Source organism: Phalacrocorax aristotelis, chromosome 9 (assembly GCF_949628215.1).
Source record: "Phalacrocorax aristotelis chromosome 9, bGulAri2.1, whole genome shotgun sequence".
NCBI classification, from domain to species: domain Eukaryota; kingdom Metazoa; phylum Chordata; class Aves; order Suliformes; family Phalacrocoracidae; genus Phalacrocorax; species Phalacrocorax aristotelis.
Genome location: NC_134284.1, coordinates 14,702,818 through 14,718,173, shown reverse-complemented (window position 1 = coordinate 14,718,173; position 15,356 = coordinate 14,702,818). Strand labels below are relative to the sequence as shown.

Below are 15,356 nucleotides of genomic sequence, written 5' to 3'. Positions count from 1 at the left end.
ATACCCAGCGCTTCAGCATGATTCTGAACATGGCAAATTCCAGCAGCAGATTAAGACCCTCTGTCATTCACATTATGTCTGTGTTTCGGCCCCTGGCACTTCTGTTTACTTATATCTTCAAGTTCCAGCAAAATGTCAACAACTCGCCAGCTCTTTCAAAACCTGCAAATGGCCTATTCCCCTACCAATGTAAAATAATGCATAAGACATTGGAAATAATCTGAGCGTCAAGTAACATCACCAGCTTCTACCTCTAGGAAACGTCTTGGCTACTTTGTTTACAAAAGAAAGTAAAGCAAAAATCCCTTCTGCCCAAAGCATCACATAAAATAACAAACTCCAAAAGTTTCCAGTTCTCATGTTCTCAAACAATTCACTTCTCCCTAAAGCCATCTTCATTCAACTTTCCCTACTTTAATATTTGCACACAGAAGAGTTTTTTTCTTCCTGCAAGGCCGTGTTGTGCTAACAACATGAAATTCTTATTCTTTTGAACTATCTTGCTAAAGCAAGCATCAGTTGTACCAGCTTGAGGATCTGTTCAGTTCTCAACATTCTCAGTGAGGAAAAAAAATCCCTATCACTCCATTTCATTCTTTGCCTTCTGAGAATAGTAACACTGTGCACCATACATTCAGCTGTATTCAGGGCTGTGCATATGCCACAGTAGATTAGCACTCCCACAGAATACTTCTACAACTTTTTAATAAACCCTACTGCTACTGAATCTTGTAAGGCTTTTTTTTTTTTTGGCTTGGTGTTCCCACCCACCCGCTCTTTCTTCTGGCACCAAGACTTGGTTCTGTGTGCATCCCAACCAGTAATTCTACAAAACCCTAAGGGCAGGTTAACTTAATGAGTGCTGAAGATACAGAAAGTGCAGAGTATGGCATATACTATTTTATAGTAAAAGTTTTCTTCAAACAGTTAACAGAAACCCAGGTCTGGCATAGACATGGGCCTATCTATACTCACTATGTGCAGCTGCAGAAAATCACCAAGCCCAGGGGCACTGTCAATCCGAACAAGAATGCCATCCTTCACCGTTGTGCTGAAGCCCACAGCAAGGCGGTCTGTCCTTGTGCTTGGTCTGTCATTAGCTGGCCAGGTGTACAGGATGAGACCTCCACTCTTCCCAAATATATATGTGGCACCAGCTACAAAACACAAAACCAAAGAAAAAAGTATTAGTTACCCATTTCATTCATTTATTTACCAACTGGTAATACTGCTATGACTTCCGAGAGGAATATAAGCAAGCATATACTTTCATTAGTTAAAGGGGTGAAATTAATGCCTCCTGCTGGTCAGGCTACTGATATCACAAAAGATGACTCCAGGAAAATTAAGAGAGTAGATGATGGAAATATGTATTTCCAGACTTAACCAGGTAACAGAGGAGGACATGTACAAAAACCCTTCTATTTTGTGACAAATGACATTGTGAGCCCTCTTTGATACTGGAATTGATTCCATATGTGTTATAAGACACACATAAAATGGTACTTTAGACTGCCCGCTCCAACTCCAACTCCTCACACATATTCTTCCTCCTACAAAGTTTTTTAAGTTTTCCTTTGTAGAGCAATGGCTGTGGAATGCCAGATACTTTTTCCAGCAGGATGAGATATGAAGGTGAAATAGCTTTTTATCAGACAAAACATATCTGTTCCTTCACCATTAGACTCAATAACAAACAACATAATACCCTCCTTATGGAAAGTTCTTCCTTCAGATGCACACGGACTCCAGACTCACAAACACTTCCAGAGAGAAATCTAAATGTGCATGTATGTTATGCAAAACATCCTCGTCTTCCTACACACCTCACAGCAGGGGAACTATAAACAAGCAAGCTTCCTCTTGAGGCATAAATCACTCAAGAAGCTTCTTCTGTGTAAACCTGATGAAGTATACTTTATTAGTACCTAAATAAAGACAAGCAACATTTAAGATAAAGGTAAGTGAAGAGTTTATCCAGAATGAATTATTTCATTAGAGCTAATATCCCATAACATGTGAGATAGGGCACTGCTGTTGGGGAAAAAACAAGCCACACCTGTTTCAAAAGCATGGGATTCAGTCTTCTACGGGGATTCAAAGGCAATATTTGGCAGCTCTCCTTGAGGGCTGAGCTTCTCTTCAGCTCAAGACTATTCACACACAGTGGGAGACTATCCTTTTCTCAACTCTTCCTAATAATTTTGGATATCTAGTCCACATATATTTCCAGCATCATTAGTCTTTATAGTGAGCCTGGGAATCTGTGGCTTGACCTTACTTTTAAGGACTATACCAAACCTCTTCAAAGCTGAATACTGTTATCCCACATTCATGAGGGCCATCTGAGCTTCAGCAAGACAGTCATACAAGTGAGGAATTATTGTTGCAGATGAAGAAGCTGAGAAGGAAAAGTATTTGGAGTTCACATTCTCACTCGTACTCAACTCTCTGAGTTAGAAGCAGGATTTTATAAGTCAGCAGTAATAAAATCAGCCCCTAAGCTTCTTGGAATATATGGTTAAAATTGCTGCCCTAGACCCAAATCTACAGGCAGGACAGGAACAACACTTCTCAATGCTTCAGCCACTGACTGCATCTCATTTTCTGAGCCCTACTACAACAGGTCACAAGGTACAGAATAATAAGCAAAAATAACCAGCTCCTGTTACTGCTTCAGGGAGTAGAAATATCTGTACAAAGTACAGGCAACATATTGGGCACATTTTCCAGTCTGAGTGAAACTACAACTGATGATTTTTTTTCCACACCAATGAGGAACATGTATCAAGCAACTCCAAAGAGTAAATGTAATTAGATACAGAAAGAGGTGGGATCATATATGGGTATCTTCTACACTTGCCTACAAAGTTGCAGCTCCACTAAAGCTCTTTATGACCTGAATTCCAAATAAATACTACATATTAGCAGAAATAATTGATACACTTCACCCTCACTTAAGAGGCTTCCTCTAGATGTCTCAGCACACATTACCAAACCAGACATCAAAAACTCAGGCACACAGAAGGGAAATGATTTGTGAACATCTGACTGAGCAACAGCGACAATAAATCCACATTTCCTTCCTTTCAGGTCTGTGCATGCCCACCAGAACATGCCTGGTAAATTCAAACAAATGTGTCTGAAATCAGGGTTTGGTAGGAAATTTTACTTATAATCCTGAATTAACAGAAGAGCACATCGGCATACTGGAAATGCGCACATATATCATTTCAGTTCTGGAAAGATTAATTTTACAGATAGAACTCTAGCTCCTCAATCAGCTTTGAACTCAAAATGGAGAGTGCACAACTATGGAAACATATGTAGAAGGGGGTTTTGTTTTTCTGTTTGTTTCAACGCGTCCCCAACTGTATCTGTAATCTCTTGGTTAGAGAGATAGTTGGAGATGACCAGGTAGTGAATTATCCATGTCTTCCCCCCATGCACAGGTATATCAACAGCTCACTATAAACTACATTACAAATATCCGCCCTTGGTTTATCAGTTTATTCTAAAAGTTGTGTGCATTGCATTGAAGACTAAAACAAGGCAGAGCAATGTGTTAAGTAAAACAAGATGAGTTAACCCATTGTTAGTGGCTTCATACACTAAAACACACTTTCCAAAACTATTCTCAGTTGCAAGGTCTCCTCCTTTGTACTGGTTATCAGGCCCTTCAGCAGTAAAGACAAGCTTGGAAAAGAGTTCTTTGCTATTTATGAAGACATTATTTCTTTGCCTATTTAGCTGCAGGTAGAGCATGTCAGTGGTCCTATGAGCACCAGTTAGAACCAATTATGCCTCCACAGGCCTATCATTGGACCTAACTTCTTAATGGAGCTCATTTTCTCCTCACAGAACACAGAATTTTGCTTCCAGGCCTAACCTGAAAATATTCAGTACTTTGAGTTTGTGTGCGAAGATCACTGAGATGCAACAACCAGAGCAGCACTGCCCACACTAACCTCTTAACTGAAGCCTGGTGGCCAGCAGTTGTTTCCTTATTGTCCAGGCCAGAATTATCTGCATAATGATAGATGAGCCACTTGTTTGCTGGGTACGTCAATGTCCCTTCCCTTTCCCACCTTTTTGAGGGTATACAGGATACCCGTTGCCTTGTTTGGAAAGAGATGGCATATTAATGTTGCACTAGTAACACTTTTTCTCAAAAGTATGAACAAAATAGTCACTCCAGTCTGAAAACAGAAGGTACAGACATCAAGTAAAAGTGGAAGAGGAAGGATAACAAGAGTTACTAGCACACTGCAATCACATTAAAAAGGGGGGGGGGGGGGGGGGGGGGGGCAAAACAAAAAAACAAACCTCAAAAAAACACCAAAACCCCCAGGACACAACACAAACACACTTGATTTAGATGTTTCTGTTTGACTACAGCAACCATAAGTTTATGGATTTTAAAACTGGAAGAGAACTGAACAAGACAAACAGTAGAATTACAACCCTGGACTTCAGGAAAGGTGAATTCAGCTTCACCAGAACTCGACAAGACCTGAAAAACTCTTATCTGGCTGGCCTTGCTGTAAGCTGGTGTGAGTGAACAGGTTGGACTAGTTTACCTCCAGAGGTCCCTTCTGCTCTTAAACTGGTAACTATCCTTTCTTTGTGGTCTTGCAGAGAATTGTAGACTAAATAAGTGAAGAACTCAGTGAAGAAAAAAGCTGATGAAATGAAAGTCTGTTCAGCTTGAGATCTTCTCATTGCACCTAAGCTTTGTTACAGACCTCTTTATTACACAAGAGCACACTTTTTTTTCCAAGACATTTTCTATTCAAGACAGACAATGGATAATACACTGTTAATGAGCAGCCACTTGATATTTAGTTTTTCCTCATTGTTCAAGGTTTAGTTACATACCTCTTTTAATAAATACAACAGCAACCATGCAGTGAAAATAGAAAAGTCTGAGGGACTGATTAATTCCATTGTATTTATTGTTACAGTGCTTCACCACTTCTACTATATAACACTAACTTCAACCTATACTGTGCAAAAGAAGAACAAAAAAGTAAATTCAAAGATATGACAGCACAAAATTATTTCTCCAGTCAGCTGTGAGAAACCCCTCTTCTCAGAGTGCCCTGGGCCAGATTTACTGTACCAACACGTGAGAACAAATGGGAACAGAGTATGTTCAGCTACCCTACTAGGATGCTACATGTGGAATTTGGAAAGAGAGCGCTTTCCATAGAGCTCTCTTTGGGAGCTCAGAGAAGCTAAGAAATACATGGTGAGCAAACACTCCCTACAGATGCAAGCTACTAGGATGCTGCCACATGTTTAGCATACACCAAGATTATAAACTCATAAACTTATAGTTTGGCAGCTGACTTTTCCCAGAAATGACATAACTTGTAACTGTAACTTACAGCTTTGGTGTTTAGAGATTTAAAAATCAGAGATACAGATATGTTGCAACACACGACAATGCTGTTATTTAAAGTCTGCATATCTAGCTTAGGCAAATTATGTATTTGCTAGCTATATTCATGGACAGAGCTGTCTGATTTACTTTCAGTCAAAACAAAATAGTTTGAGGCAAACACTCCTCATGGAAAATTTCTAACAGAAAAGCTATAAGCAACATTATAAGCCACAACAAATAAAGCCTCCTAGTGAGTTGTGCTAAAAAACATTTAGTTGAATTTGGCACCACCACCTATAACTTCAAATCAGTTATCGCTTTTTCCTCATCATCACCCAAAGACTTCAAAAAACTATCTTGAGGAAGAGTATCCTTCAATCAATATCGTACAACTGCAGCAGCTATATCCCACCTAAAACTAATCCTGTAAAGCAGTAGAAAACAAGTCTGTCACATCTGCACAAGATATAACTTCTTTTGTGCCTTAGGGATCCTGTGAATCTCCCCACATTAAATATTCTATTGCAAATTCTCTATTTGCATCTACTAAGCCATCAACAGTCCATTTTGCCTCAGCTACAGCACGACACATGCACTCATTTCACTGTGGCCAGGAAAATGCAGTGTTTGACAGGTATTATAACAATGTTTATATTTAAGGGTTAACTGCAGCAACTGTTGATGACACTGAGTTATCCTTTAAGGAACTAAGAGATGCCTTCAAGTCATCTGCCCTTGCCCTTATGGGGGACTTCAACTTGACAACTGGGAATAGCCCATGGCTGGGACAAACAGGTCCAGAAGATTCCTAAACCTTCTGGACAATAACTTCTTGGTACACATACTAAGGGAACTGATCAGGAAGGGTACCTTCCTCAACTTGTTGCTCATTAACAGAGAGGGTCTTGCGGGTGAAGCGGAGATCGGTGGCATGTGGTTGCAACCACAAAGCAGTCGAATTTAAAATATATGGTAGCAGGAGAAAAACTGCCACCAAGACCTCAACTCTGGATATGAGAGCAGACTTCAGGTTGCTCAGGGAACTATGTAGTCAGGTCCCCTGGGGAAAAGCTTTTGAAGGTGCTGGGGTCCATCAGTGCTGGTCACTGCTCACTAAGAGCACAGGAGCAGGCAATTCCAAATTGTAGGAAGTCAAGCAGGCGAAGCAGAAGGCTCGCTTAACTAAGCAGGGATCATCTTCTAGAAGTAAGGTGAAAAAAGAAAGTATATGGCCAGTGGAAGCAAGGTCAGGCAACATGGGAGGACTACAGGGATGCTGTTAGCTGCTGTATAGAGGAAATTTGTGCAGCCAAAGCTCAGAGTTGAAGCTGGCCAGTACCGTGAGGGGCAATAAAAAGGCTTTTTAAAATACGTCAATGGCAAAAGGTAGGCTAGAAATAACATTGGCCCATTACTTGATCAGCACGGTCACCTCACAAACAGGGACACGGACAAAACAGAGACGTTTAATGCTTTCTTTGCCTCAGCCTTCAACACCAGTGACGAGCTCTGGGACCCCCAGAGCCCTGGGTTAGAGAACCATGACTGTGGGAAAGACAAACTCCCAACTAACACTGAACTTGTGTGGGACTTGCTGCTCCATCTCCCTGTAAGTTGATGGGGCCTGATGAGATTCATCCAAGGGTACTTGAAGAGCTGGCTGATGTCATGGCAAGACTCTCTCAATGATTTTGCAACGCTCTTGGGAATCTGGAGAGGTCCCAGTGGACTGGAAGCCAGCAAACATTGTCCTAGTCTTCAAGAAGGGCAGCAGGGATGGCCCTGGTAACTACAGGCCTGGCAGTCCCACTTCTGTGCCTGGCAGAATTATGGAGAAGATTATTCTAGGAGTTAGTGAAAAAAAACCTGAAAGACAACGCAGTTATTGGTCCCAGCCGGCACAGGTTCAGGAGGGGAAAGTCCTGCTTAACAAACTTGATTTCTTTCTATGACAAGGTTACCCACCTAGATGACCAAGGGAAGCCAGTCAATGTAATATTTCTGGATTGCAGTAAAGCTTTTGATACTGTCTCTCACAGTATCCTCCTGGACAAAATGCCCAGCGTACAGCTGGATAAACACATACCGCAGTGGGTGAGCAACTGGCTGATGGGTCAGGCTCAAAGGGTTATATAGTACATGGGGTTACATCAGGCTGGGGCCACTCACTAGAAGCGTTCTGCATGGACCCGTCTGAGAGCCAGTACTCTTTAATGTCTTCATAAATCACTTGGATGCAGGAATTGAAGGAATATTAATTAAGTTTGCTGATGACACAGAATTAGGAAGAGCTGTTTACTCTCTCGAAGGCAGAGAGGCCCTGCAGAGAGATCTGGACAGACTGGAGAGCTGGGCAAGCACCAACCTCATGAAGTTCAACAAAGGCGAGTGCTGGATTTTGTACCTGGGGCATGGCAGCCCTGGCTGTACATACAGACTGGGGAATGAGAGGGTGTAGAGCAGCCCTGCAGAGAGGGACCTGGGGGTTCTGGTCGACCACAAGTTGAACATGAGCCAACAGCATGCCCTGGCAGCCAAGAGGGCCAACCATGTCCTGGGGCGCATCAAGCACTGTATTGCAGCCAGTTGAGGGAGGCAATTGTTCCTCTCTACTCTGTGCTGGTGCGGCCTCACCTTGAGTGCTGCATGCAGTTTTGGGTGCCACAGTACATTAGAGATACAAAGCTACTAGAGAGTGTCCAGAGGAGGGCCAGGAAGTTGGTGAAGGGTTTAGAGGGGAAGCTGTTTGAGGAGTGGCTAAAGTCACTTGGTTTGCTCAGCCTGGAGAAGAGGAGACTCAGGAGAGACCTCATCACTGCCTGCAGCCTCCTCACAAGGGGAGGAGGAGGGGCAGGCACTGATCTCTTCTCTCTGGTGACCAATGACAGGACCCAAGGGAACGGCAGGAAGATGTTCCAGGGCAGGTTTAGGTTGGATATTAGGAAAAGGTTCTTCACCCAAGGGGTGGTGGAGCACTGGAACAGGCTCTCCAGGGAGGTAGTCACAGCACCAAGCCTGAGACTATTCAGAAAGCACTTGGACAATGCCCTCAGAGACATGGTGTGAATTTTGGGGTTGTCCTGTGCAGGGACAGGAGTTGGACTTGATGATCCTTGCAGGTCCCTTCCAACTCAGAACATTCTATGAACTGTGCGCTGGGATGTGAGTATGAGTTTAACTTATTATGTGTGCCACAGCTCATATTTTTACGTTTTTACAGTAAAAAGGAATTGTTAAAGTGAAAATTATGAGGAATCCAAGCCAACTTAAGAGCTACAATAACTACCCAAGTTAATACAGAAAAACTTATGACCAGGGTCCCACATGCCCTTGTGACAACATCGTTATGGGCAAAACAATCGTAACTAGGGTAATATCATTTAATCAGTTTTATTGACAACACAAACGGTTAATTACCAATTCAGGCATTGGGAAACAAAGACAACAAACAATTAAAGGAAAACTTAGTGAAAATACCTTTCTTTCCCCCGGCTCAACTGCAGTCCACCAGCTCTCCTCCCTCTTCCTAGTCTCCCCTCCCTCTGGGCTGCAGTAAGACAACAGGCGGTGCAAGAGGTCGGGGTCAGTGCACACAAGTTTCTTTCCACTGTTACTCAATTCTTTTTTACTTTCTGTGCTCCAACATAGGTTATTGATGAGCTGCAGCCCCTCAGGGGTGTCCCTGCTCCTGTGTGGGTCTCCTGCAGGCCTCAGTCCCTCAGGGGTGTTCCTGCTCTGGCATGGGTCACCCACAGGTCCAATGCCTTCAGGGGTGTCCCTGCTCTGGGCTGCAGTCCGCTCAGGGGCATGACTTATCAAACAGAGAGTGCCTACTTCCAAGATTGTGTCTCCAGCATGTCCCCACCAATGTCCCTTTCCATGTGCCTCTCCCTAAATGCTCTTTAGCATTCACTCCTGTTTATCCTTTGGTGTCCCCTTGCATGCATTCTCCCTTTATGCAACCTCTCATGAACCCTCCCATGCTTCCTGCGGTCCCCAGGGGCTACTGCCCTTTCTTAGAGGTGTCCGAGAAGCAGCAGTTCTGATGAGTCTCTTGGGGTACATCATATGCTGGTGTAAAGGTCCTAGTATGTTTATTACTATTCATAACCTTCTGCTTTCTAACAAGAAGTTATCAGCTCAACTACAGGAGAATTTGCGATGATGTCATTTGCTTTTCTTTTTCGGCAGAAAACGGAAATTTAGGTTATTTTCAAGAAGTAATATATTCAAAGGATGGAATCAGTAATACGTTGAACATGACTGCAGGCAGTTAGTTGTTACACGAGCAAGGCTAGACCCAATTCATATCAGGAATGAAACCTTCGTAGCACCTGTAATTATCAGCCCTTTAAAGGGGCAATTAAATAATGAAGATGTAACAGTTTATGTGGGAGTTTTGAATTCCTGCAAAGTGTCAACAAGAAAAGGCAGAAGTTTTGACAAACTTATAGAAATAAGAAAAAGTAAGTAATGGTAACTCTTATTGTATCTGGACTAGGTGGTTCATTTACTATTTCCATCGCCAGAAAAGACACTAGTAAGGGAATGCAAATTAGATAGAATACTGCCATGAAAGCAAGTAAGAAGAGATCAGGCATACATTTGCAGAAACTCAGTAAGGAGATGAAATTTGCTGCAGCAGGAAGCAACATTATTTGGTCACATAATGAAAATGCGGCTCCCAAAAACATGGTATATAGAGTGCTATTCTGCCCTAGCAAGTGGGAATGAACAAAGCAACAAGAAAGAGCTGCTATGACCGATATCTATTCTAATAAAAAACTCTGATAAAATAGATCGGAGTTTTTGCCTGAATTCTGATCAGATTAGTCTGATCACTGCCCCAAAGATTAAGGCCTCTGCCATATGTTCACAACTTAAGGTAAACTGTGTATTTAACCATTCCGTTTCCGGTCAGGGAAACAACAGTGGCATAGCTCTTCAGACCTTAACTCAGTCAGACAGTTCAACATCTTATTTATTTATGCTTGCTATACTCTTGAGGAAAAACGAGCCATGCTTTGAACACCAGCTCAAAGAGGGATTTAAAGCAAACAATACAGATTGCACAAACCAGAAAAAAGTACCAGGACTTTCAAATGGCTTCTGACTATTTATTGCTCCCCAAAAGTTTATCACCAAGCAACACAGATAATAAAATAACAGTTGATACCTGAACACTGTCAAAAGGATATGCACTGGTTGAGCAAAAATGAAGCTCCTGAGAGTTGTTTTTCCACCTTAACTCCTGGACACATCAAATAGATCATGCATGCTATACAACTCCAAATTACCTCTAAATAAATTTCTTATGAGTAAAAGAATTGAAAGAGTGACAAAAATATTTTCAGGACAAAGAAATGCAACAGTATCCACATGCATTAAAAAAACAACAGTGGTGAAAATAGGTAAAGTTTGTGCTTAAAAGGAGTTTTCATGAACTAGCTCTTTTTCCTTTCAGGATGCACTTTTCTTGACAAACCCTCTGAGACCCAGATTGCACACCACACTCATCTCGCATCTCAAAAAATAGACATTGTTTATCATCTCAGAAGGACTTTAGGGATTAGTTGCTGACTAAAATGGACCTACAATGACCATAGGCATACCTATGGACTATGGCTACGTAGCCATATGGCAACGTAAATGTAACAGATTGCAACTAGTAAAATATTTCAGTAATATCCTCATTTAAATCATAATAATATAATTGGTCAGACAAGAATCTGGCTAGTTCACTGTCATGTCTTCAGCACTGATCCTAAGTAGACACCCAGGGCAAACTAAGTGTAGAGCAAGCATATCTCCTAAAAGTATGCACCCAGACTATGAGCCTTTTCAGCAATTAACTCAGCCTCATGTGGTTTGTAACCCCGAAGAGTTCTTATTTCCAAGTACTCATCCAGTCTTTCCTTGAATGCATTTAGAAGTTTTGCATTCACAATAATGACTTACAAACCTTTATCAATGACTTGCACAAATCTACCACTGATGTAGCAAGCTAAACACTAGCCAGCTGTGGGCCCCATCAGCAAAGGCAGCCTACAGCATTCTGTACTCTATTAACAGGACCACAGATGTTAAAGATTAAGCGATTATTCCCCTTTACTCAGTGTTTGTTAGACTTCATCTAGACCAACACATCCAGTTTTGGGGACTCCAATACAAGACAGATATTGACAAACTGGAGCAAGTTCAGTGAAAGGCCATGAAGACAGGTGGCTGAAGCACCTTCCTTCTGAGGAGCGGCCAAAGAATTTGGGCTTGTTCAGCCTGAAGACATGCAAGGAGGTTACTAAGACGACAAAGGTAGGCTCTTCACAGTGGTGCACAGCTGGTGAACAGGAAGCAACAGGCATAGCTTGAAGTGAGAGAATCTGACTTGATAGAAGGAAAAAACTCTCTCTCTTCACAAGGACAGACAGGCAGTCAGGTTGCCCAGGGAGATTTTGGAGTCTCCATGTGTGGAGGTTTTCAAGACCTGACTACATAAAACCCCAGGTAACCTGATCTGACTTCACAACTGACCCTTCTCTGAACAGGGATTTGGACTAGACTTCCTGAGGTCTCCTCCACCCCAAGTGACCCTACTGTGTGAAGAATCACCTTTTTTATACTTGCTCTGGCTAAGCAGTTTACATGCTCCCTAGTTCTTGTACTGGAACACATAATAATCTGTTCCTGTATCTATCCTCTCAGAGTCAACCTTGCCTTGCAAACTTTCATCATACCAGCACCACCAGCCCTTAAGTCATCTTTTTCAGTAAAGAGACCAGTTGTGTTATCAAATTCAGCACCCACAGCTTTAGGCAGCAGATGACGGAGACCAATCTAGAAAAGGTCTGCAAGGACAATTCCTTCTGGTTTAGGAGCTTTTAGGGTGTTTTGTTTGTTTGCTTTTAGGTTTTGTGGGAAGTTTTTTCCTTTGGGTTTGTCTTTGTTTTTTTTAAATACACCCCACAGAAAATGAAAAAGATAAAAAAAAAGTACTACTCATAAAACCTATAGAACTTCCATTACAGGAAGACAAAAGACTTCAAACCACAATGCATGAAGAAGAGATCTAAAGAAACTACAAACACTACAATTGAAATAAGAAATTTGCTGGGAAGAAGTGTCTAGAAAACTGTGCCCAGTTACTGTGATCCTTGCAGGACATGTTTACTGGGGTCAAAGATATCTACCACCTGGAAAGAGACTTCATTAGTTACAACTATGTCTGAATTCAGTAAAGGTAGACAGAAGTATTCCTTAGTTGCAGTCTGCTGCCAAAGAAGAGCTGGAATCTGGATGCATTTTCTTGTTTCTTGGTGTTTCCTGATAAAACAGCGCACAGAGAGGATGTCTTTGGAGAAGCCCAGAAGGCAGCGTGCCAGAGGAGCCGAATATAGACACTACTGTTACGAATGAGAAGCACAGCAGGATTCATAGCTCATTTGGGGCCTGAAGGAAGAATAGGGATGTTAATATACCACCATTTTACAGAATCTGAATGGTAACAAAACAGTCTAGATACAGCTCAGGATGGATGGAGGCCAAACTGCTACCATTGATCTCAGCCCATTCAACTCCCCTCTGAAGAATCTCCTTCTAGTCTTGATCCTTAAGCTATGGTTTATGCATTAAAACAAATAAACTATGAAAGAAAAAAAAAAACCAGACAAACAAAAAACCAAAACCCAAACAACAACAAAAAAAAACAAACACAAAGACAACTGCTGTTCTCTGTTTCATTTAGTCACTTCAAGTTTAAGTAGCATAATATCCTGCATGGCCAGTTTGCAGATTAAAAGGCTTTATTTGTTTTAAATGTAGGTAATCATTCATTCTTCCTTACATAACTGTTCACATTTCCTTAGTCATAGATATTAAAACAGAAAATACAGTTTACATTTATGGTCTTCGCTACAGGAGAGATCAAACTCAGATTTTCAGGCTTGAATGTTAAAAAGAGTTGGGCCAGAAATATGGGCTATTAGATATTCACCTGAGCCCCAGAAGGTAAGAGTTTTACAAAATCTCCCATGTTAAATCAGCAGCAGAGCTGGGAATAGGAAGCAAGTTTTCAGAGATCTAACCTTTTGCTGCCCATTAGTATGGGTCCTCCTTGACTAACCTGATCTCCTATGACAAGGTGACCCACTTGGCAGATGACGGAAACGTTGCGGATGTTGTCTACCTAGACTTCAGTAGAGCCTTCGACCTAATTTCCCACAGCATTCTCCTGGTGAAATGGCTGCTTGTGGCTTGGATGGGTGTACTCTTCACTGGGTAAAAACACTGGATGGATGGCCAGGCCCAAAGAGTTGTTGTGAATTGAGTTAAATACAGCTGGCAGCCTGTCATAAGTGATATTCACCAGGGCTCAGTTTTGGGCCAGTTCTGTTTAATATCTTTATCAAGGATCTGGATGAGGGTATTGAGTGTGCCTGCAGTAAGTTGGCAGACAACACCAAACTGAGTGGAAGTATCGATCTGCTGAGGGTAGGAAGGCTCTAAAGAGGGCCTTGGACAGGCTGGATTGATGGGCCGAGGCCAATTGTATGAAGTTTAAGGTGGCCAAGTGCTGAGTCCTGCACTTGGGTCACAACAACCCCATGCAACATTACAGGCTGGGGGAAGAGTAGCTGGAAAGTTTTGTGGTGGAGAAGGACCTGGGGGTGTTGGTTGATAGCCCGCAATATAAGCCAACACTGTGCCCATGTGGCCAAGAAGGCCAACAGCATCCTGGCTTGTATCAGGAATAGTGTGGCCAGCAGGAATAGGGGAGTGATTGTGCCCTTGTACTCGGCACTGGTGAGGGCACACCTCGAGCACTGTGTTCAGGTTTGGGCCCCTCACTACAAGAAGGACATTGAGGTGCTGGAGCGCGTCCAGAGAAGGGCAAAGCAGCTGGTGAAGGATCTGGAGAACGTCTTATGAGGAGTGGCTGAGGGAACTGGGGTTGTTTAGTCTGGAGAAGAGGAGACTGAGGGGAGACCTTATCACTGTCTACAACTACCTGAAAGGAGGTTGTAGCAAGGCGGGTGTCTGTCTCTTCCCCCAAGTAACGAGTGATAGGATGAGAGGAAATGGCCTCAGGTTGTGCCAGGGAAGGTTTAGATTGGATGTTAGGAAAGTTTTCTTTACCGAAAGGGTTATCAAGCATCAGAACAGGCTGCCCAGGGAAGTGGTAGAGTCACCATCCCTGGAGGTATTTAGAAGATGTATGGATGTGGTTGCCTGGGGACATGGTTTAGCGGTGGAATTGGCAGTGCTAGGTTAACTGTTGGACTCTATGATCTTAAAGGTCTTTTCCAGCCTAAATGATTCTATTATTTCAGTCTGTTTCAGCAGCATGCTTTTGAAATAAACTTGTCATGTTTTTGTTTACATCAGAGTAGTCTCAGAGTACACAAAACTTGACTCCTTTCAAATAAAACTAAATAATACTAACTAAATAAAACTGGAAGATGCAAGCAAGCTGTTAACAAATAATTATTTTATAGGACCAGGCTAGAGCTCATGCAAAGTAAAACTTTAGAAGTAAAAATGCCTGCAGTATGGGTCTCAGGTCCTTGGTTTTAAATTTCATTCTGCAAACCCACTCTCATGCTGGTCATTACTGTAGACAGAGCCTAGCCTTCTAGGACTAGATGGGGATGTTTTGGTCTACCAAGGAAACAAACTCATGAGTTCTGAGCTTTTTCACCTCACCTCAAATATGATGCTGCCCCTCACAACTACTGGAAGGCCAGTGATGAGAAGAAATGCATTTACAGAAGCTCACCATTCTCAAGCCTCTCTAACCTTCCTCAAGGTCACATAGTGGGAGTGTATAATCAAAAAGTATCCAGAGCTATATAGCATACAAGCTATTTGGTAAATTATATGCAGCTTTTCTTGCCATTGCCTCTTCTTCTTGCCACCATGAAGGGACAGCCACCATTAGGAGAGGTGGCCATACATGAGCGTTATACAGGCAATC

General features: G+C 42.3%; 1 protein-coding gene across 3 annotated transcripts in view; it reads right to left on the bottom strand.

Moving 5' to 3' along the window:
- Positions 1-15,356, bottom strand: part of NRXN3 (neurexin 3) — a 1,044,813-nt gene that overhangs the window by 257,780 nt on the left and 771,677 nt on the right. For all 3 annotated transcript variants that reach the window (XM_075103635.1, XM_075103633.1, XM_075103634.1), the window contains one exon: positions 976-1,157. In XM_075103635.1, coding sequence (XP_074959736.1) covers positions 976-1,157 — 182 coding nt within the window. The remainder of the gene's footprint in view (positions 1-975; positions 1,158-15,356) is intronic.